The 23775-nt window shown below is 40.0% G+C and overlaps 1 protein-coding gene and 1 long non-coding RNA gene across 2 annotated transcripts; one reads left to right on the top strand and one right to left on the bottom strand.

Moving 5' to 3' along the window:
* Nucleotides 1–494: 494 nt before the first annotated feature.
* Nucleotides 495–11544, bottom strand: csdc2a (cold shock domain containing C2, RNA binding a). The gene is made up of 4 exons (XM_030401093.1): nt 11317–11544; nt 5029–5393; nt 4625–4747; nt 495–3584 (listed from the first exon to the last, which is right to left on the bottom strand). Exons 2-4 carry the CDS (start codon nt 5214–5216, stop codon nt 3422–3424), a joined length of 474 nt encoding a protein of 157 aa, XP_030256953.1. The 5' UTR covers nt 5217–5393; nt 11317–11544; the 3' UTR covers nt 495–3421.
* Nucleotides 11545–12826: 1282 nt separating this feature from the next.
* Nucleotides 12827–14386, top strand: LOC115570774 (uncharacterized). The gene is made up of 3 exons (XR_003981817.1): nt 12827–12991; nt 13252–13518; nt 14058–14386. It is a non-coding gene; the product is annotated as an uncharacterized LOC115570774 (long non-coding RNA).
* The last annotated feature ends 9389 nt before the right edge of the window (nt 14387–23775 follow it).

Below are 23775 nucleotides of genomic sequence, written 5' to 3'. Positions count from 1 at the left end.
CCAGTCTGTGGAGTCGGGTTGCCAGGTCAGGTCAGTGGTTGCCTGTTACTTCTCAAGGAGTGTAAAGTCAGTCTAATTTCCCTTGTTTGTCCATTTGGCCCCATTTGCTTTCTTTACTTTTTGTTGCAAAAACTTAGTCTGTGATTTATTTTTCTCGAGAAGTCCTTTTTCCCCCAGTATGTGTTGTTTTATTACCCATGGTTTTTCCATTGACCTTTACAATGAACGATCAGATTATCTGTGCCGCCATGTGGACACAACCTGGTCTATGCCAAAACAAACCCAGACAAACAGTTTCAGATTCCAAACAGCTGTCTGAGACACTGAGGCGAAGTTCACTGCAAAAACACTTTGTGGAAGAGGGCTCCTTAAAATAACCGCCCTAGTTTATTCCACTTTGTACTGACATCAGTGAAGACTGAACAGACTGAGGGAAAATGAGCACAGAGAGTGGTCCTCTGCTCTATATAACCCGAATAATAAACACACAAGTCTGTGAATACAGTAGTAAGTTTTATTCAAACTATTTCTTAATGACAAAAGACATCGTCACAGTGATTTGAAAAAAATTAAAAGTGCTTGCGAACTCAATCAAACTCATTTCCCTCACAGTAAGGAAACCAAACAGAGTGTGCGTGTTACAAGGATGTTAAGTCACAGTCATGGTGAGAAATCAAAGATGCATAGGAGACCTGAAGACGCTCCTCTGAAGGCTCCGACCGTGTTACTGCATGAAGAAACAGAATCAACACATTCTACGTACAAATTACGACAAACGCTACGGAACATGCCGATTTCCAAAACAACGGGACTGCTTGTTGTTTTGAACATCACTTAGTTATTAAAAATTAGACAAGGATTATGTAGAAATTAGAAACTTGTGTACGGAAAGGCGGAAGGTTTGCTTCTTCTTCTTCCCTGTCAACGATGACACGACAGTAGCAAAGGGGTATTAACAGGGTAGTATCATTAGAGTGAGGTGTGCAGTGTATTCAGTTAGGCTTACATTTGCACAAATACTTATAAATGCAGCTTTTGATTACCAAACACCTGATGGTTTCATAGTTACAAATGAAAATAAATAAGTCAATAAATAAATAGTCTTTTTAAAATTACATCAGGAAGCTTTTGCTGCTCTGTTTTTTTTCTTTTTTTCTTTTTTTTATTTCACAGTCATTTGCCGTGATGCAATGAAACTTACTGAACTCCCCGGTCATCAATCTTCCACCTAAAAATCAGCAGTTCATCCTCCTGAGCTTGAATTTGATGCGGTGATGCGTATTTCCCTGTATCAGTTTCATTTACTTGGTCTATATCAAAGGTGCAGTATGTAAGAATTGGTCACTTGTTGAATTCATATTCAAAACAAGTAGGGTGCAGCGTATCACCAGAGTAACTGCCAACTGCTCAGTTAGCAGTGTAGCTGGACTTGGACCTCAGAGTAAAGGAGCCTTGTACTGCCGGGGCTAGCTTGTTAGCATGCTAACCTCAGTAGATATCTTGCAACACAAAAAAAAACATCAAAACTAATATTTCCTCACATTCTGTTGAAAATCTTGGTTAATTTTCATTTTAAAGGAACATTCTTACATATCGCACCAGAAAAAATAAGAAATACAGCATTTCACAAGAGGGAGTCATTTATCACAACAATAATAAAAAAATAAAAATAAAAAAAAAACGTGGCCATTAGAGCTTTATCTTCAAAATGATAAAGTTTTATAAATGATTTGAACGAAAAGTTAAACAATTGGGGAATATAAATATTCACATTTTTGATAAGAGGAACAAGAAACGATTGATGCCACTCCAATGGCTGTATGGTCAATATGAAGCTACAGCTAGCAGGCAGTTAGCTTAACTTAGCCTAAAGACTGTTGTTTTTACACTTCAGTTTTTGTTCAGCTGAGATGTAATGCGTTCAAGAGATAATGGTAAGCTGACTGTGTACCTTTGTACAAAGCCAGGCTAGCTACTTCTCCATTTCCAGTCTTTGAGCAAAGCTAAGCAAAGCTATGCTAAGCTAACTGGCTGCTAGTGGTAGCTTCATATTTTGCACGCAGGTACAAATGTGGTCTCAATCTTCTCTTCTAACTCTCGGCAAGGCGGAGAATTAGCATAATTCCCCAAATGTTGAACTATTTCTTTATGTAATCAAGTTAACCTGATAACCAATAGGCTGAGAACTGCCGACTTTCATTCATCGTCTTCCTTCTTGCACGTGCTTTATAACATTTCCAATCAAGCTGTGTTTGAGCTCAAGTACATATACAGGTATTCACTCTATCCTCTATCCTCTGCCTGTTCCCTTCCCTTCCCTTCCTCTCCTTTTCTCTGTTTCCTTCCCTGACCCCAAACCCTCTGGCCTGGTCTCCCAGTGGCAGGCCCTCATAACTTCCAGCTACTGTCTCTACCACCAAAACTTAGGACCGTCATAGGAGCTGGCTACAAGATCACTGGATTTCTACATTTGCAGAGTAGACAAAATACAGTAGTGCTACAATATTAAGAAGGAAAATAATTCCTTATATGTGGAGCTTACCACAGCTCCTGAGGCCGGAGCACATTAAGAGCCATTTGGATCTTTGTCAGACTGACTCTCCACTGTTAAGTGCATTCATTGTTTTCATTCGGCAGCCACGCACTAGCTCAGGTGGTGCGTGAAACAACCTTGAAAATGTTTAAATTTTCTGAAGGCAGTAAGATGAAGGCAGATCCTTCCACGTTAAGCCAAGGCAGATCATAAACAACAGAAACAAATGTATTTTTCTTGTATTTCCTTTTGATTTGATGTTCTGATGTGAGGCAAACATCTCCATCTGTCGCTGTAAACACAGACACAATATGGCTATACTGTAATTCAATCAGATGTTTGTCACGTGACTTTTGGCAGTGGTGGCACGTAAATCACATCCGTTGTTTGCCTAGGTGTTTAGGGTTTAAATTCAGAACTCCACTGAGCTGGTCCCTTGAAAGTTTCCTGTCTGTGATGTGACCATGGAGCGGCGATATTGCTAAACTGGGTCAAATTTCTCAAAATGTGATTCGGCCTCTTCAACATCCCGAACATCGCTTCTTCTTGAGCGACCGCTGATTCCCGACTGAAATATATTTCCTATGGTGAAATTAAATGCTAGCACAAAGCCCTGACAAAACCTTCAAAACCTAACTCAAACATTCAAACCCAACTAATGACCTTCAAAAGAAAACATTCAAACATATACATTCAAAGCTTAATTCTCAACGCCAACCTTTGTCCGTAAACGTTCACCCTTCTATAACCGAGCTACCACAGGCTGAGCTCTGCCGTATGCCGAGCTCCGATCCCTGTTCCCCAGACCTCACAACTGAAAACATAAAAACCTAAAATGACATTTAAATCCGCCTTTGCCTTTGCAGTCTTGCGGCCCGGAGCGCTGGTCTAGGAGCTGATGATCTGACCTGACCAGGTCTCGTGCTTGGTGCCTGGATTCAGGTGGGTGATCACCACGTCGACCGCCTGGATCTTCTGGTTCTTGGGGGGGATGGGGCACACCTTGTACGTGACCTCGTCCCCCTCCATAGGCACGTACTCTCCCTCAATGCTGCACAGGAAACACAGTCACAAATTCAACATGATGTCTTACATTGAATCATGGGCAATGTAGCAGTTTACTACTACACATAAAGTTAGGGGGCTTGCTTAAGTAAGATTTAAAAATCAGTTAACTAGAGCGACTCAGCAGATATATCATGACTTTGAGTATCTAGTATCACGCAAACTCCAGAGAGCACTAGATTCTACACTTCCCACAGTGCAACATTTGTTTTAACTCATATTTTTGGACCTGCCTTGTCTGGTAAAAGCCACGCAGTACTTTTCTTGCCATCGTGTCTCCTCGCCTCCCTCATTTGGGTCTCTTCCTCACATCTTAGCTCCTCTCCCCGAGTCAGGGTACAAGAGAGTGATGCAAGGAAGAGACGTGAGGAAGGGAATGGGGAGACACCTGTGTTTTCGCGCTCTAAGGTCCTTCAAGAAGCCTCCTCTCCCCTCGACCCAATACGCAGAATACATGTCTGTTTCCGCTAAAAGAATATTTTGAAACCACATTTCTTCATGTCGCAACTTATTTTTTTCTGCTGGAGTATCATGTTTTGGCACAGAAAGCCTGTTTTGGTCACCACAAACACAGCTGGAGATGCCCCAACATCTTGACAAAATTGTCCCGGGGTCTCCCAAAAAATATCCCATCTTGTCACACTTAAAATTATTCTTATCACCATGACACTACAGGAGTTATATTTTCAGACTTCTAGAAAATGAGGGGAGTGCTCCTTTAATACAATTGATAAAATATAAGTAATCTTATAGTCCTTTTGTTGTCTTCTTGTCTGTTGTTTCTTCTTAAGCAATGGGTGATCTAAATTAGCAAATAACACTGAAAGTTCTGATACTGATCAAGGTACCATCAATTCCAAATTCCCAAGAAGGGATGACAACATTTTCGTATAACACGTTAAATAAACATTAAAAGTTCAATTCTTGTACTCTCCAAACAACATGCTTTGAACCAGCACAGCAGCTTGTCTTCTAAAAAAACACTTAATGGCAGAAAAACTGTGTAAACTAAACAAATTCACTCACTCAGAGATGTGGACAAAGATGTCCTCTCCTCCACGAGAGGGGCGTATGAATCCATGACCCTGAGACCTGGAGAAGTTTTTACACACCCCTTTAAATACTGGACCTGATCTGGCTCGCACTGTCCTGCAGAGAAACAAGGGGGGCGGAAATCATCACCACAGTTATTCTGAGCGCTTAATGAATTGATGAGACACTTTATAATTAAACTGAACGCTGTTATATTACAGAAAATCTCTGAATTCTGGTTGTGGGCTTAAACCTTGATAAAACCTGTCTTACTGTATTTTTACATTATTAAACCTATAACCACGAATAATAAATGATTTATTAACAATTATTGAAGCAATATTATGTCTGAAGAAGATGAATGTCAAGACGATGACACTTGAATCTGTCTGACTCACGCCGAGTATGTGCGGGTGCGTTTGGTGGGCAGCGGGCTGGGCAGCTCTCCAGGCTGTGGAGGTTTCCTCTCCCTCTCCCAAACCCGGCTGCCCTCCCTCAGGAAGGGGAAGGACAGCTGCAGGGGGGTCCGGGGTGAGGTGAGAGGCAGCGGAGGGTCCGCCGGTGAGGAGGCATCGGGTTCTGACATCTTAGCTGGTTACGGGTAGAAGTTTTTGGTCTTTTTTTTTTTAACTTCTTCTCTGTTTTAGGTGTGCTCCGATGGTGCACAAGAAAGAAGAAGGTGGAGGGTTACACCTCCTGCATGGCAGGAGTGTGTGTGAGATGATCAGAGAGGAGGTCTTATAGGTTGAGGAGCAACAGTACCCTGCAAGAGAGGAGAGAGGGAAGTAAAGAGAGAGAGACAGAAAGGTTTTTATGTTTATTTTGACGTGCACTGATAGAGATGTTTTAAATTGTATTGCAGTCTCATTATGCGTCTAGTTTCTGTCAGCAAAGTTGATGTGCTACACTCGACCCGGGCCCTTGGTGCAGTCGCAGATGTCTGAAAACAGTGATTTATTGGTACTTATCTGAACTTATCACACACATAAACATATTCTCCGGCTAATGGATCCGAAAAGCTTTCCTGTAAGATGCTGACTATCTCACATAAAACAGGAAATCGGCTCCCTTCTATCATCTCGAGAGTGCACATTAAGTTGGACACCGACTTTTGCCAACACAGGGAAACAACATCGATCGTGGCTGTCATCTGGTATCTCCAAATATGGTAACTCGGACAGTTTCAGACGAACAAAAGGCTTCTTCGTGAGTTCAGAAAAAGCTCCAATAATAAATCATTAGATTACCTAGAAATGTGTTGCTCCAAAGCTAAAGAAGAACATTTGAGCTCTTATAACGAACACAATTAACATTCACATATCATTTATAGTGACATCTATCAGGCATATTTGTGGTGTCATTGGATAAGGGTGACATCTAACTATAAAGCAAGGAATCTTTGTCTTTCTGTCTGTCTGTCTCATAGCACAAGAACTACTTCACACCTGGTGGGTGTATGGCTGGGGGCCAAAGAAAGCGCACTGTTGAGTGTGAAGCTGTTTGGATGAGAAATAAAAAGATATCTTTAAAATAACCATCTGCGCAGACCCACAGCTCTGACTTAAGGCAGCGAATCGGGTGTCGTTTTTTGGCTCGACAAACCGGTAATGCAAGCGATTTCACATCTGGCGGCCGTATTGCTGAGGAACCCTACAAAGTGCAGCGTCGAGTCTGAGAGAGTGTGGATGAGCAGTTCTTGAGAATAAAAGAGGCCGAGCAGTATTTTTGAGAAATAATTTTCCATTACTAACAAAAAGACTGATACATGGTTGACCCTGAATAGTCTTCCTCAGAATTCGGGTCCTCAGACTGCTTTGCTTTCCGGTCCTCTGAGGCTCTTGTGAGTGGAGAAGCTGTTCTCAGTCCTGCAATAATACTGAATGTATGTGCTACATACTGTAGTGAATCTAAAACGGGGTTCAGCAACCTGCGGCTCTGCGGTGGTTTTGAAAAAAAAGATAAACAATCACATGGAAATGTGAAACGGTTATCTTTTCTTAACAGTATCACTGTTGTAGGCCTAAAATTATTCTTACTTTTTAAAATTGCGAAGCCAAATGGTATCTGTTTTGCAAGTTGTGATTTTCTCAATTAATTGAACGACCCTGATACTGTTGTGTTTTATGCTCAGGGCTAAGGGCTGATGAAATGGACTTAAGTCAAAATTAACTAGCCAATGTTTTGTTTACATTTACTGTTTTTAAAGCTGGGCTGCCGTTAAACGTTTTATGTATTATCAAAATAGGTTACATTTAATTGTATTCATTTTTACAAATATGGGAAGGACTCATGCAGGAGCCTGCCTGCATGTATATTGTATTGTTTCTCTATTTCGGAGTAAGCAAAGGCATGCAAGAGGATGCCATTGAGCCTAGTATAGGTTGAACCAAATGTTTTCTATTTGAATGAAAATATGAATGTTACATATCTATACATTTATGTTTGATTTTGTAATATATTCATTTTCGAGCAGTCTTGTGACATGGCTCGTTCTGACGTGCAACGTTACCGGCGAGTTCCCTCAGATTAATTTCAGCAGGCCATCTTTCTGTTACACAGTGAGCAGTGATCTATGAGTGAGGATGCATATTTCAGTTTTCGATTTCAGGTGTGCGACTTCTAAATGGTTTTAAGGGATGTGTGGAAAATTAAAGCCTTACATTAAAATATACCCTACACAAATTGCTAATTCACTTTTAACAAACATTAACTTTATAGTTGCAAGTGTGTTTCAATTGTGTGAATGATAAATACCCTAAGTGGTCAGAAACTAATTTTATCCTTTTTTGGTGGGGCATACGGCAAGTTTGGTACTATTTTTTTCTGATAGACTACTTACATCGGTTGAAAAATGTTTGTTTACACTGTGTTACCTTCATTACAGGGCTTAAATATCTTTTGCAGCTCCCAACAGATTTCTTTGGCAAAGGGAGGGGTGGAAAAATGTCTCTTTTGATGATAAAGGTTGCTCACCTCGATCTGGTAAGACGCCAGCACTCTTTGATTTTCAGTGGCTGACTCCAACAGATTTCTTGTTTCAGTGTTTTATCAGACTCCATTGTAGCTCAAACTGTGTGCACTGTCACATCAATATTACAACAACAAATGAATCACAAAACAACACAACTCAGAAACTAAATATTTCATAGCTAGAACGTTTGGCAGTGGATTTTCCCCTCAGTTGTAGATATAACACCAGGTGTACAATAGCTGGAAGCTGCTGTGATCAAAAGGAAAATAACAGAGCAATCTGATTACCGAGCACCAGCCTGCAATCTTGCTGGCTTTGAAAAGGTCCCAAGACTATGCAAATAACAATCCTGCCCCGGAGGACCCTGCCTCGGCTCATCACACTCGATTATATTAAAATAAAATCCCCACTCGCCCGAGACTGACATCCATTAGAGGATCGCTCCTTACGGTGTGTGTAAACAATAAGCTGCTCTCTGGACCGTTTCCGACAGTCACTGTAGGACGAATGAGCTCTGCCACCGTGCCTCGACACAAACCCAATTATCGTTTTATAAGTGGGAGTTGTGATATGTATCATCACGCAGCTCATTATTTTTGACACTCACTACACACTACAAAACACAAAGGGCTGCAGGGCACTGTTGTACACAAGCTGAACGCCTTCACCGAAATCTAGTGGATGTTACTGGGGTTATCAGCAGCCACCTCCGACCGTCTCTAAATGTTGACGTAACATCTGCAGGCTGAATGTTTGACAGGGACTGATGAATTCAGTGTGTCAGAGTCAATCCCACAGGCTCCGTTCAATATCACACTCTGCCTCTTTCGCTGTCTGTCTAAATATAGCATGTTAAGTGTGCGTGTGTGTGTGTGTGTGTGTGTGTGTCCGTGGAGAGGGATGGTAGCCGCTTTCACACTAAGCAGTGAGGGTCCTGAGGCAGAGGTTAACAAGCCTGATGTATACACACTTCATATCAAAGATGCAGATTGGTGTTGCACAAACAAGTTCTGAGGTCCAGAGGATCCTATCTTTCACTTCTCTCTGAGAGGAGTGTGTGTTTTTCAACAGATATGTAATAGTTAAGGTTCCATCCTGGGATAACAACTTCTACCACACTGGAAGCACCAGTGTTTATTTTGATATGTGTCGTTTTCCAAATGATCGCCACCTCTGCTCGTTACCTAACCCTCTGTGAATGTGTCCTTAGTGGCCCCGCCTCCATCTGCTGTCAGTTGATGACTAATAACACATTGTAAGATTATTTTCCTCCTTTTACTATTTAAGGAGAAAGTATACTTTGACTGTAAACCCAAACGATCAGTGAACAAAAACAACAGCCCATTAGAATTACAAAAATAGGCTATGAAAACAGACACATAGATAAGATAACAATTCAGGGGTTAAGAGGTTCAATTGTTTCAGGCTAACAGTGTTGTGGAATCGTTCTTGTTATTGCACAGTTTAATAGTTTTCAGCTCAAGAATTGTGAACAAATGATGAGCTTTACAAGGTAGGGTTGTTTTACTTTACATTTATTAGGAATAATAAATTCAAGTTACAGCCTATGAGACCCTGTGAGACCGTACTAGTTATAGCTACTATTTGTGCTAAATGCTATTTGCAGCTTGCTAACATCCCACACAATGACAATGCTAACTTTATGATGCTAGGCAGGTATAATGTTTCCCATGTTGAGCATTGTAGTTTACCATGTTAGCATGCTAACATTTCTCTTGGTCGCCCTGGGTCAGGTGCGTGGACTACAGTGTGTCTGCTTGTATGTTTAGTTCTACATTTGACTTTTTAATTATGATATATGTAAATATTTATTTGAAATATGTATGTAAAAGTATTATGTAAGAACTTAAAAAGAAAACTTCAACTGAAATCATCAACAGAATGTCAAAAATGAGCAATTTCGACATTGTGCTATCTTTGTATTGTGGTGCAGAGATATCTGCTAAAATTAGCATGCTAACTAGCTAGTCCTGGTCCATTCCGAAGCCCCTGTGCTTCCATGCCAAACACTACCTGCACAGCTACCTGAGCTAACTAGCGAACAGCAGCTACAGACATTAGCTAAAAAACTCAAGTCCTTGAGATAACAAGTCATACGTTTAGGTAAAAAGCAGCAGTTTGTGTTATGAATTTGACAGGTGGCCAATTTTTACATATTGCACCTTAAAATGCAGTGTTTGCTATTGGTAAAATGACATCACCTGGTCACCTAATAGCATATCTGCCATCTTTGCTAGCAGACAAAAAGGACTACAATGGTTTAACATCTCCCAACTCCAACAAATAATGCCAGATAAACTTAAATAAACTATTAAATACAGAAAATATAGTGTTGCAAATGTTATTGATTATAAACATGTTTCGAATATATATGCTAATATAAGGTTTAATTCTGTTATTTAGCCTAACTCTTATTCCCGGACAGCGTATCGTTTACAGTTAATCTAAGTTACATTATGAATATGTGGGCCTAATGAGTGAGTAGATTCATTGTGAGGTAGCATTAATATAGATATTCTTGAAAATACCTTATGGCTCAGTCATTATCCGTCTGAAAAACGTATTTTCTCTGTCACATTTTAAGAAGAGGATTAGAGAGGGGCAGAATCTACTTGAGAAAGAGAACCACTGAGGTTTAGGTTTGCCTCTTCCAGGCATATCCAAACAGGCCAAAACTAGTACAAGGGTTCAGAAGGCCCCCGGCATCATCAGAGGAGCGGCTCTAATCCCTCCGGTTTATGAGCTCACTTAGCCAAAAGATCCTGCAAATGGCTGATGACGAGTGGGGCTTTTATCCCCCTGACATCGTGTCGGATGGTGTTGATGCAGTGATGATGAACACGCACATCTGTCATCGTTGGTGGCACAGGGGACGGGACTGATACCACGGGCTGACGGATGACGAGGCAGTAACCAATGCAGCCTAAATAATTCAGCAACTTGACCGGCCGGGGCTCCTGTTATTAGGGAGGGGGCCGGGACTGGACTCCTTAAATGAGTCCGTGGTGCTTCTGTGTCAGATGAGTTGATGAAACATTTAATCAGGAGGGAGGCTAAAAACAGAAAGAAAAGCCAGATCACAGACTGACTGAGAAGGATGGCCGGAGGAACTTGTGAAAAGACAGACAAAAGGCCAAAAAAAAGCAGCTCCCTGTGAAACCAGGGCACTGTGGCTGTCTGTACTCCTCTGCATCAGCATGGCAGACACGTCAACTAGTCTGCACACACACACACACGGGGGGCCAGCCAGACTTTAAACTTTATATTAAGCTGTTAAAGACACACACACACACACACGCAGCCTGTTTTTGTGATATCATTTGTTTGAGTGTGAAGCTGGCAGAGCCTTAATAATTCACTACAAAATAAAAGCCCTCCAGGCGGCTTGTTTCCAGAACATTCTCACACTGTGGCAGCCTGAGACAACAGGGCGAGAGAGATGCTTCACCCGGTGGCCAATAAACGTGACACCAAGAAAATGGGTCTCGAAATGGGACACATGTAAGAAGACGAGGGGGCATGATATGGTCAAATCTGAAGACGTTTCAACATAACACTGCCATAAAACCGACCTGCCGTCTGCCCGACACGGAGAATAAAAGACTCGGATGTGTAAAAAAAAAAAAAAAAAAAGCCACGCTACAGATCACAAATCACAAATCCAAACCCCGATCGATTACACGCGATCGCTTACCGTCAGAGCGCCGATCGGCTGTTGGTCACACGATCATCGACGCGGTTTCCCCCGTTTGTTTGTTTTTTTAGGCGATTTAAGGCAATCGAGTCCGATCGGAGCCGGCGAGAGCAGCGGGGACATGTGGTGAATGAGTGAGGGTGATGTTGGTATGGATGGGGCGCACACAGGCGGGATGAAAAGGCAGCAGCAGCAAATGAGAAGGAGGCGGCGGAGACGGGGCGGGGGTGCAGAGGGTTACTGTGCTAAAAACACAACAGCGGGCTTCACCACACTACAGTCCACTCTTTGTTCTCCTCATGGACGCTTTCTTAATGTTTATTTTCTTATTATTTATTTTTTGACATCAGACCAGTGAGATTTAACTGGGTGCTTGATGGACTGGGATGTTTTATTGGATCCACACGCAGGCGTTGTGAGCTGATGTCCTCTAAAATATCATATCAATGTCACATCTACTCATGTTACAAGTGATGGAGTCTTTCTTTCTTTTATTACAGCGCAAAACAGAATGTCATAAATAAATTTAAAAAAAAAACACACGCAAGAGATAGTAGGCTACTTCCCCATGTCGTTTGTCCACTTTTACTATTTTTTATTGTTTCATGCATGCTGGCATAAAAATGGTGTTAAGCAATTTTGACTTGGTTCTTTTCAAGAGGATGTATGTATTGTACCGACCCCCCCCCCCCCCCCCCCCTTTTCCCACAAACTCTCCTACTTAATTTCAGTGGACCCACTGCTATGGAGGCACAAGGGACCTGAAAGCATCATTACACAACTGATTAAAATGTATTGATTATGTGTTGGGGGTAAATGAATCACAAGTTCATTCATATCAAGCAGATGGGACCATTTTTAAACAAAAACAAACACAGACATAACATCTATTTTTAGATATTTTTGCCGGCATCAGTCTCTACAGAAATAATGGTAAGTTACAGACTTCACGCTGGGCACACAGACTTATTGTAACCATAATGTCTGATGTATGTGTTCTGGTTTTTTCATTTTACAGCTGCTATTTATGACATTTTTGTTATTGTTTATATTGACAATATACGACATGTGTGTGGTGTTGATAGTAAATTTAGAGTTCACTGAGCTTCAGTTAATAGTTTCTTCACTGTTAAACAGTGAAATGCTTCAGAGAGCATTCATTCAGCAATAGCTGATTGTAAAGCTGCAGATGATGTTTGTAAACCTTTACAACTGCTTAATAAATTGATTTGAAAGCATTTCATTGTTTGTTAACAGCGAAATAACTATGTACTAAAGTTTAATTAACCATACATTTCTCCATTTACACACGATGGTTGTCATGAAGTGTCACTGATGATTTTCCTCTGTGTCTTTCTAGCCTTCTACAAACACGTTGAGAAGAAGCCTGCGCATGCAGTGGTCTGATTATTATGCGAAGGAAGGAACTCCACATTTTTCATACAAGGAGAAGTTACACAGGTGCAGTATGAAAACATTCTGTGTGCTTATGTAACAGATTTAGTATAGTTAATGATCTCACTTGCCATTACTACCTGTCATGATGTCTTCATTACTGTTTTCATTATTTTGTATCATGTCAATGAGATTTACTATGGTATTGAACGCCACACTGGGACGGGCCCTTGCAGACTTCACAGGTGCACAACAACAGTCTGCTGTTACCGATCCCGTGGTAGGTCCTGTGGTACAGATCTCGGCCAAAATACTGTTAATTTTACGGACAAAAGTGTGTTTTATTACCTGTAGAACAACTAGTGTTTTTGATGATGTTGGATGATTGAAATGTATGCAGAGGAAGTTGCTGTACATGTTGGTAACTCTGTTAGCTTAATGTTGATGATAACTGTGTTAGCTTAATGTCGTCATGGCTAATCCTCGTGGTGTAACTGTTTGAGCAGCAAGATTAATTTATTTCATGTCGTTTTATTTCAGTGTTGCTGTATTGAACTGTGCTGAGAGCTGGCTGTGAAGAACCATTTTTCTGTGTTTCTCATCAGCATTAATTGTGGGTCCAGCTGGACAGTGGCTGTGTGCGCGCCATTACTTCAACTACACAAGCAAGACAGCGTACTAATCGGCTACCACAACACTGTACATAAAATCTACACATGTATCAGTGTTTGCTAATTTCCATTTCATCCTTCAGGGTCTTTCGGAGGAGGAGATTCCATAATTTCCTCTGTGGGCCAGGAGTAGCTCGTATGTTTTATTTAGTTCCACTGTAATATTTTCAGTTCAAGTTATTGGCTACTATTGATATTCATGGTAAAATTATATTGTATTTTACAGTACATGGGTAATTCCATTTGATGTATCACCCATAATGCAGACATATTGCTATGTATAAGTGATATTTATCGGTGATCCTTGAGGTTTGAAGATTTCCAAAGTGGTGTCATTAAGTATACCCAAATTGCCTCAAAAATGCAACGTTTGTTGACCATATCACATCCGCAACACTGGAATTGTCCCAGTGATTGCACCACTACCTGACTGCATTTAATCCAATTAGATTTGTTTTCTTTCCTGACTGTAAACAACATTTATAGCTGATTGTAAAGCTGCAGCTGATGTTTATAAACCTCTACAACTGCTCGATGAATCACTTTAAAAGCATTCCATTGTGTATTAACAGCGAAATAACTATTTAATAAAGTTTAATTAACCATACATTTCTCCATTTATTCATGATGGCTGTCATGAAGTGTCACTGATGATTTTCCTCTTTGTCTTTCTAGCCGTCTACAAAAATGGTGAGAAGAAGCCTGCGCCTGCAGCAGTCTGGTTATTATATGGAGGAACACTGCATTGTTCATACAAGGAGAAGTTACACAGGTCAGATCTCTGTGCAAGATGAAAACTTTCTGTGTGCTCATGTAACGGAGTTAGTATAGTTAAAGGTGCAGTTGGTAACTTGGAGGAGAGAGAGGACTTGGCATTACATTTTAACAAGTACAACTTTCAGATCCCTCCCCCTCTCTCTCCGCTGCACTCCTGCCCTGCCTCCAGAGTCCCTCCCCAAGAGGAGGCTGGCGATGGGCTGAAATATGTGCCACTAGAAACAGAATTTGACTCACATAATTTGAATTTGTATTGTTTAATTTGAATCATTGCAGTGAAAACTGAATCTGAATATTATAATTTGAAATTGAATTTATTAGTTTGGAAAATTCTACTCTCTATATGTTTTCACATTCAGTTCTCACAATTCAAATTCAGCTCTCAAAATTAAATTTCACAAACTGTGACGGACATCCGGGTAGTTGAGGAAGAGCAATCGTGCGCAGATAACTAGGACTCCTCTTCGGCCAATCAGCACCTACGTTTTCACCTATGTAATTTACCTTGACGCTGACTGGATGCTGGCTTGTTGCCACCCGCCACGAAACGGAGGAAGAAGTCAGAAGTGCCTGATCGAGAGACTGGCTTGACCATGGATGAGGCTGGGACAAATATGGTAATGGCAGTTTAATATATATTTAATGATCTTTTGTTTAACTGTTGTTAATGTTGAAGCTATTTTGTAGAATTGTTTCGTTTCGTCAGCTAGCATAAACAAATCATAATGTTTACAACTACATTAGACTACTAGCATGTTAGCATTGTTTCAGCTGAGTGTTGCTGTGCATGACAAGTAGAGACGGGGTGACCATTAGGCTGTTAAACTTTATCCTTATGAAACTGTCCATTTATTTTTCAGTTAAAATCAAACGTTTGCGACAAGCCAAAATTACTGTATGTTTGATAAAATAAAAAAAAGGTTAGCTTGTTAGCCACAACATGTCCGAATATAAGTTAAATAACAACAGAGTGCATGGTGAGATTGGAGTTATGTCAATGCTGATTGGATTTACTGATAACGTTAGAGGAGAGAGTTGATCCATTCACATGATCCAAACCGAGAAATCAAAGAAGCCATGTGCAAGCACCATACTGGTACCCAAAGTCAGGGAGAGGCCCAAAAGACACCCCAGCGTTCTTCCGGAGATTCATTTTTGGCCAATTTATGCCGTGATCTGGACAAAGTTTAGCAAGGTGTAACTTAACGTTATATTGAGTATAGGCACGATCCAACCAGTTACAAATGAGTTTTTACTGTTACCATGGTATAGCAAACCATTAGGGGTGTGCCAAAATATCGATACTACGATATATCGCGATATTTCGTCTTGAGGTACACTGGTACCAAATATCGATATTTAAATTTTTTATTTTTTTTTGGGCCCACCACCACCCTTTATCTTTATTCAAACATAGGTATACAACCAAATAAAATAAAAAAAAAATGGTTTAAGTAGCTCTGAAACCCACACATATAGATACACTGTGCAATATACTCTTTGTTTACTTGGCTGTCATTCATGTGAAATTGACTGACAATGTTTTGTAATTGCTGTGAAATGGATTCAGTGCAGTCAATAAATTCTGAATTTCTTCAGTGACACAGATATCGTGATGTATCGTGGATGAAATTCCTTGCAATATATTGATTATCGCAGAATCGCTGTATCGTGATATTATCGTTATCGTGGGCAAAATATCGTGATAGTATCGTATCGCGAGGTACCTGGTGATACCCAGCCCTACAAACCATATCTGGCAAAATAGTGTAACATTTATATATAATTAGCTGGCTTGTGGTCACATAATAAATACAACTGATTAGCTACTATTCCATAATTTTGGTGTTTCATCATCCATAGCCTCCATCACACTTGGTAACAACTTGACATAAACTCCATAGCGTACAATCACAGTGATAATTGAATCTGTTTATAGTTAAGCAATTTAATTTGTTTGAAATGAATAGCTCAAATCTCCTATTTGGAATATTATTAGTACCAAAATAAATTATCTTAATAGTAGTGGTGTCAACAATAATCGATTCGGCGATGCATCACAATGCGGGGCATGCACGATTCCGCATCGATGCGGCAACGTGCCATAATCGATTATGTCACTGTTTATTTTCTGGCCTTGAGTGGACAATAAAGTTGTGAAGTTTCAATTACTTCCGGGGGCATTTCCGGAGCAACGTTGCAATGACATACGCAGCCTGTAGCTACATGCTAAGCGGCAGCACTAGCTAGCATAACAACAACACTAAAGAATCAAGATGGCTGAGGTGGAGGGAGATGACCGCAATAGACGGGTAATTAAAAACGCACCCAAAGCTTGGAAAGCGGACATCTGGACACAATTCGGATTCTACGAAGTTAATGGGAAACTAGACAAGACTTACGCAGTGTGTAAAACCTGCCACACTAAAATCAAGAACGTTGGCAATACAATTAACTTCACGAACCATGTTGATCGTTGGCATCCTGAGTTGGCTTCAACAACAACAACACAAAAAGTCGACACATCCCAGCCAAGAATTGACGAGTCCCTAGTGTCAACGTTGCCACACAACTGCGAGAGAGCAAAGAGGATCACACGATCGGTGGCATGTTTCATAGCGAAGGATCTACGACCCTATTCTGTGGTAGAAAATGCGGGGTTTCGCCACATGCTTAAAACAATTGAGTGCCATATCATATAACAATGCCATATCCAATACCCTGTACCATTCAATTTTATTTCATTTAATGACATTTATGTCAAAGATACAGGAGAGTGAAAATACACACATAGCAGCCAATAAAATCTGTTGTTCAATATCTGACTGCTTGTAATGCCTCATGACTGATGAAAAATTTGCCTTGTTGTGTGCAGTAGAATTTTCATGCATCGCAATGCATCGTAGAATCGAATCGAATCGAATTGTGAGGGCAGTGCCAATGCACACCCCTACTTAATAGTAACCCTACTATTAATGTATGATGTAATTTCTTCTAATACATAGTATGACAGTGATTCACAGTGGTATCAGAAAAGAATAGCACCAGCTGATGGGTTGCATTACTTTATTGTTTATGTTAACAATTCATTACATTGCTTTGGCAGAGCACTGTGATCCAGGACTGCTTACCTTCATAAATGCAATGGAGAATGTAGCTCTGCCTAATGACATCTGTGAAGCCCTCGAACAACTGAGTTTGTTAGACCTGCGGAATAAACCTCCGCCCTCTAAATCTGTGGTGAGGAGCATGGGTCCCTGTGGACGTTTTAGACTCCAGGTCACAGAGGACCACCTCCAGAGTCTTCTTCATCTAGGTCTACCTGCCATATGTGTCGCAGACATTCTTGGAGTCTCAAGAAGAACCATCTACAGGAGGATGCAAGAGTACAATATATCAGTTGGGAGCCTGTATTCCACCATGACTGATGATGTTCTGGATACTTAAGTGAGAGTCATCAAATCTAGACTACCTCATGCTGGATACCAGATTGTCGAGGGGAGTCTTGAAGCAGAGGTCCACCATGTACAATGGACCAAATACAGACCCAAGGCCTCTATGCATAGAGTTGATACAGAGGGCATCTGATCAAGAATGACAAGTATGGGCTGTGTTGTTCTGCGAAAATACTGTGTTCAAGGCCCACATTTTCTGCAGCACATAGACACCAATCATAAACTCATCAGGTGTGTTTATTACATTTGAATATAGCATGACTTAAAATGGTTATAGTTGGAATTAATGTTTATTTGTGGGTAATTATCCTTTGCTTCTTTCTTTTTAATTAAACCATGTCCTCTTTTTCACCAGATATAACATGGTGATATTCGGTGGCATTGATGGCTACTCTAGGAAGGTAAGTTTCCTACTGTAAGAAAGTACATACTCATGAAAATATTGCTGGTATAATTCATCATTTTTTTTGTAGGCTGTCCATCTTATGACAATCATCCCATAACTATTATTAGTACAACTTTTCCACCCTCTAGATCATGTACCTCAATGCTGGATCCAGCAACACAGCGAGTACTGCGCTTCAGTTTTTTCTGGATGGAGTGAGGAGATTTGGATGGTCTTACAAGTGAGTAATGCTGCAATACATTTATTTTGAATTATGTTTCTCGTAGTATCCTTTAAGCAATACAAATGATTTGTCAGCCATTTATTCAACATGAAATTATCAGGATTTATTCAATGTTGCATTTAGTTTTCATGAACGTGTGTGAGGAAATAATCCAGTATTTTTAGTAACGTTTTTTGTGGATTCAGTTGTATGGATACTAATTTGAAAATCTGATGCATCATAGGTTAAGAGGTGACCAGGGTGTTGAAAATGTCAGCATTGCCCAGATGATGTTGACTGTGAGAGGCACAGGACATGGAAGCTTTATAAGTGGAAAAAGCCTGCACAACCGGAGGTGAAGTATTCCTTTTGCAGGTACAAATGATAGGTACATGACATGTCTTGTTATTGTTGGTGTGCCCTTCAGTGTGACATTTATTCCAGTTGAATTGCTGTTTGGCTGTTCTTTTACATAGTTTGATTGACCCATGGGGAACTTTTGTATGTATGAATTGTAGAATCGAACGTCTATGGAGGGATGTTTGGACAGGAGTTACACACAAGTTTACTATGACGCATTACACAGCCTGGAGGAAGCTGGATCCCTCGACATCTCAGATAATCTTCATCTCTTCTGTGCTCAGTAGACCTTCCTCCCCAAACTCAAGGCTGATGTTGTCTGCTGGATGGAATGATTGACAGTCGTGTCTGTGCCAATCCGAGGACCAAAAGTTTTTAATAATACACAATCATTCATGATTTCACAAGTCCAGTCTAGGACCCCATGTATCCTGGCACCGTATAGTTCACCTTCCATTCACAGAAAACTGATTAAAACTAAATAAATAACAAAATGCCACACATTTTTGACACTCAGTTATACTCACCTTTCCTGATTAGGTAGGCACTTTGTATTTTGCTTCCATACTTTTTTATTGGACACACTCACATTCATTCTGTCAAGCTGACACAGCCACAGGGAGGAGGGAAAGAACACAGTGAAAGACATCTTTCCTGAAAAAAACATTTGGTGTGATGCCCATGTAGAAATGCTGTTTTTTTTGTTTGTTTGTTTTTATTTATTTGATTAGGACAATACAAATTAATTAACATATCAAAGAGCACCAATGCAAATATGCCGGAGTTAGCATAACTTCTAAATTTCATCTGTCGTCCTAAGGCAGGTCTTATAAAAACATACAGATAATACACAATGGAAAAAAAGAGAGAGAGAGTGGAAGAAAAAGAAAACATGTAGAAATTAAACACAAAAAATCTGTCCCGATTCACATAAGGGTTAAAGTGTCACAGTTTCTGACATGAGCTGGTAGTGTGCTCCAAGACTGTGTTCCTCTGATGGATACCACCATTTGGCCAAATTTAGTCCTGCGCCGTTGTACATCACAGTCTCCTCTACTCAGTGCTCTGGTGTTTACTCTGGAATATTTTTTCTTTATGAAGGCCTGTAATAGTGGAGGGGCTAGTCCATTGTGACCATGTTGTATAAATATGGGTAAATATCATTGCACGCAAATAGGTCTTAAATGCATGCATAAAGGCCTTACATGTTTGAAGTTTGATAAATTAAATTTTATTGTATTTGTACTTTTTTTAGCATGTTGCATAAAGGTGTATATTGTTCATATTGACTGCTAATCAAAAACTAGCTATAGTCCTGGGTCATTAATTTCCCCCATGAACAGAGAATTGGGTGAACAGCTACAAACTGGATTTTACAAAAAAAGACTGAACAAATATCTTAACCCAATGTATTACTACTTGAGCCTGAATGTATGTGCATTGTACTTGAACCATGAAAGAAAAACATTCAGTAGTCTATTTTTAGCACTGCATATTTGAAACAGCAACATTTCACTTAAACCTGATGAAATGCCTGCCCTAGATGGAAGGCCTTTGTCATCACTTGTTTGACCTCAGTATAATTTTGCATATGCTTAACAGGCAGTTGGATTGTATTACTACATGCGGCCAATGTTGGGTAGCAAACTGCATGTACACCACACTGGATGTGACAGGTGAGATTGAACTGCACAAAGACACATAAGTTTCACTTCCCTTCTGGTAAGACAGGAATGTGGCCCTGTCCTGTGAGCCACTGCAGAAACGTACTGGGGGAGAGGTGAACATCCACCTCTGGATGTTCACCTTTTTAAGGGCCCACTGAAGGTTGAAACAGAGATGTCCCAAACACAGCAAAATATAATAATCAGGAAAACACAGGCAGAAGGCAGGATCTCTGTAGATAAATACACCACCTCAAACTTGTAGTGGGTCATGAGTGATGTTTGAGGAGGATTACTTTTGTATGACTCTATATAAAGTTTTTAGGAAAATCCTAAAAAGGACATGATTGGTACTTGAGATAAGCTGATATTTTAAGTTTAGGACTTTGATTACTATTGGCAGTTGAAAGTGGAATCAGTACATCCCTACTTAAGCCTACATTTATTAACCCACCTTCACCTCCACCCCAGGGACAAAGAGTGGTTGGCAGATGTTTGGGTATTTGCTCATTAGATCAACGAGACCACAAAGTTTCAGAACTTCACGTAGCTGGGATAGAAGGGGCAGCAGCTGAAGTATGGCATGAAGAACAATAGCACTAAAATATAGAAAGAAAAAGAAATTCAGTATACAGTTAAAGGTAAAAAAATCAAAACATGAGTATGAACATCCTTGACAAGCATCAGCATAGTGAAAAAAAAATTATACCGAACAATTTATTCTCTCTTTTCAACATTAACAGGTCCATTATAGCCACAGCTCAAAATTTCCTCAATCAGTTCAGTCATTGTAGCCTCTGTGGCTGACTCAACTTTAAAAAGAAACAAGCACACATACAGAAATCATATACAGAATCATATATCACAATATCTTTAACCAAATATAGAATATTGCTGCCAATACACAGCACATACAGTATGAGACTATTGAGTTCCCACCCTCAGTGCAAGGGAAACGTCACTGAGTGTTCTCTGACTTTCTTGACCAAATCCCAAATCCAGCAAATAAAGTAATAATGAATGTTTTTCTTAATCTGGACCGACTTAATTTGTGGTGTCTGAAACTTATGTGCCATGGACATTTTATCTATAATTTTAACAAGAAATTAATACAAATGTTACTCTAGGCATTTTAAAGCTCCTCTTCTAGACAAAATGCAACTACAAAAATGTTGACTTCCACTGTATTCCATAACAAATGTTGGTAAAAAAAAAAAAGAAAAGAAAAAAGTAAACCCCATGACTATCCCTATCTTGAATGAAATTAAAGTAAATTCCCTGATTTACATGAATTCTGTGACAGCTGATAATTCTGTATTACAAAGATGTGATGCCAAACATTTTACAGTAGTAAAGACCTCTTACCTGGGAGGTAAGTAATGAATACTGAGCATCAGAGACATCCTCTTTGGAAATGTGCTGCATCTTCAACTCCCCATCACACAAGTACTCACCAAAGTTTGAGGCAGCAGGGTGGTGGTCCACTTTGAGTCAGACTTGCAGCCCAGATTTCACCAGCACTCCTGAAAGAGGGAGTATAAATTAGTAGTAACATAGTCATGTCCTGACAACTAGGACATACTGTGTAAAGATCACAAGCCACAACATTTAGCCTACTGAACATAAAAAATCATTGCAATGATAACAGTTAAACAAAATATTGTTTGAGAACTCAGACTTATGGACCCCACATTGCATACCTGAAGTTTGTTTGATCAAGATCCAACATGGAATATTTGGGACACTTTCCAGTCTGGTCACCCTCAAACAGCTTCTGCTCAATGCCTGCAACCATCTCTTTGAACACAAAGAATCACTCCATTCATGTAACTACTCTCACTTCTATTGCAACTTTCTTTTTAAATGTAATTTAAGTCTTATTTCAAATATGTGTACCTGTGAGGAACTCCTTCTGTAGTGCCCCTGTATCAAGGCCTGCCTCCCCTATGAACTTGATCTTTAACTGACTAATAGGCAATGCCTTCTTTTGTCACTTCCATTGAGCAAGGCCCTGCTCCACCACATGGGATACTGACACAGTGGGAGGAAATTCTTCCTCCCTGTTTACAGCAGCAGAGATGGCCTGCAGAATGTTATCAAGGCTGAGGCAGAAATAAATGCCTGTTATGCAATGTGATTCTGGAAAGCGTATGTTGTCTGTGTTCATTCCTTTAGGTCAGAGGTTTTCAAGCTGTGGTATGTGCAAGGTCGTAACCATGGTATAGATATTGGGGGGGGGGGTCCAAATGAGAGCCCCTGAATTTTTCTTTTTAAGTACATTTCCCGCATTTTTACAATATTTTCTATATGAAAATTTGCACAAGTTTTGAGGACAACATTGACCATTTGAATTCACATGTAAAGGAATATTCTGTGAAATTCTCTGAGATAGTGGATGCCCCTCCACTACGTTTTGTATTGGTCAGTTGCTTACTGTTTGCTGATTTTAAACACACCTACCAATTAGAATTATGACTTTTCCAGTAGTAGTGAAATGGATACCCAAAGCGTGTTTATGCAAATACTGGGATTAGAACGACAACTAATGCTGTACTTGAACAATTTACATTGAAAAATCTTGTTGTGAATTAAATCATTGACTTGAACAGAGAGAATCAAACATATATGAGGTCCTCTGACATCTGTTATCAACCCAATAGACACAAAACACAAGTATATACTTTTTTTTGCCAAGCTAAATGGCAACAATTTGTGCCTTGTGAAGAAATTGTCACACCGCGGTGAGGGATGTCCTGTCTTGGGTTTTTGTCTTGTGAATTTCATGTTTTATTTTAAAAGGTAACTCTCCTCTCGTTTCAGGTCACTTGCCCTTCCTCCTGTGTCACCGGTCTGGCGTCTCCCCTAATTCTTGATTGTTTCCACCTGTGCTCCCTCCCCTCATGTGTATCTAGTCTTGTCTTCCCCTGTCCGCGTTGCCAGAGTATTTCGTTTGTCCTGTTGAGTACATCCAGCCTAATTCACAGCCTTTTCTTGTCTTCAAGTTAAGTATTGCCAAGTTTTGTTTTCTGTAAAAGTATTCCTCTGAAGAAGAGCGATTTTGAGTTGATAATCTTTTGGTCAGTCATTTGTTTGTTTCAGTCTGTTTAATTTCATAGCATGTTGCTTTCCCTCCAGTTGGAGTGTTTTTGTTTGTAAATTTTTCAGCATAGAGAGAGAGTAGTTAATTATATAGCCTGTGTGCTTTTTCCTCTTTTGAGTGATTTTTGTTTGATCAATTTTTATAGAGTATTTCCTTCTAGATCAGTGTAGTTATTCCTTTGTCCTCCTGCGGGAGTGTTTTCTGTTCTTGTTGTGCTCTGTTCTTGTAGTGTTGTCCTTTGGACATTTAGTATTTCATAGCCTGTTAATTTATCACTCTGTCTAAAGAGATACTATTCAGAAAATAAAGCCTGTCTTTACTGCTGCCATCCTGCATCTGAGTCATATTTGTCTCCCATAGCCTGACAGAAATGCATGTGTGCAAACTTTTATGACCATAGAAAAAATATTGAAAAAAATAAATAACAAC

Source organism: Sparus aurata, chromosome 20, assembly GCF_900880675.1.
Source record: "Sparus aurata chromosome 20, fSpaAur1.1, whole genome shotgun sequence".
Taxonomy (NCBI): domain Eukaryota; kingdom Metazoa; phylum Chordata; class Actinopteri; order Spariformes; family Sparidae; genus Sparus; species Sparus aurata.
Note: the sequence above shows the minus strand (reverse complement) of the source record. Positions and strands in the feature narration are given on the sequence as shown.

Excerpts from the sequence above, each read along its gene's own strand:
- csdc2a (XM_030401093.1), bottom strand. The coding sequence starts at position 5,216 with ATGTCAGAACCCGATGCCTCCTCACCGGCGGACCCTCCGCTGCCTCTC. Across the intron at positions 4,748-5,028 it reads CGCACCCGCACATACTCGGC|GACAGTGCGAGCCAGATCAG; the intron begins GTGAGTCAGACA and ends GTTTCTCTGCAG. Across the intron at positions 3,585-4,624 it reads ATCTTTGTCCACATCTCTGA|CATTGAGGGAGAGTACGTGC; the intron begins GTGAGTGAATTT and ends TTTCCTGTGCAG.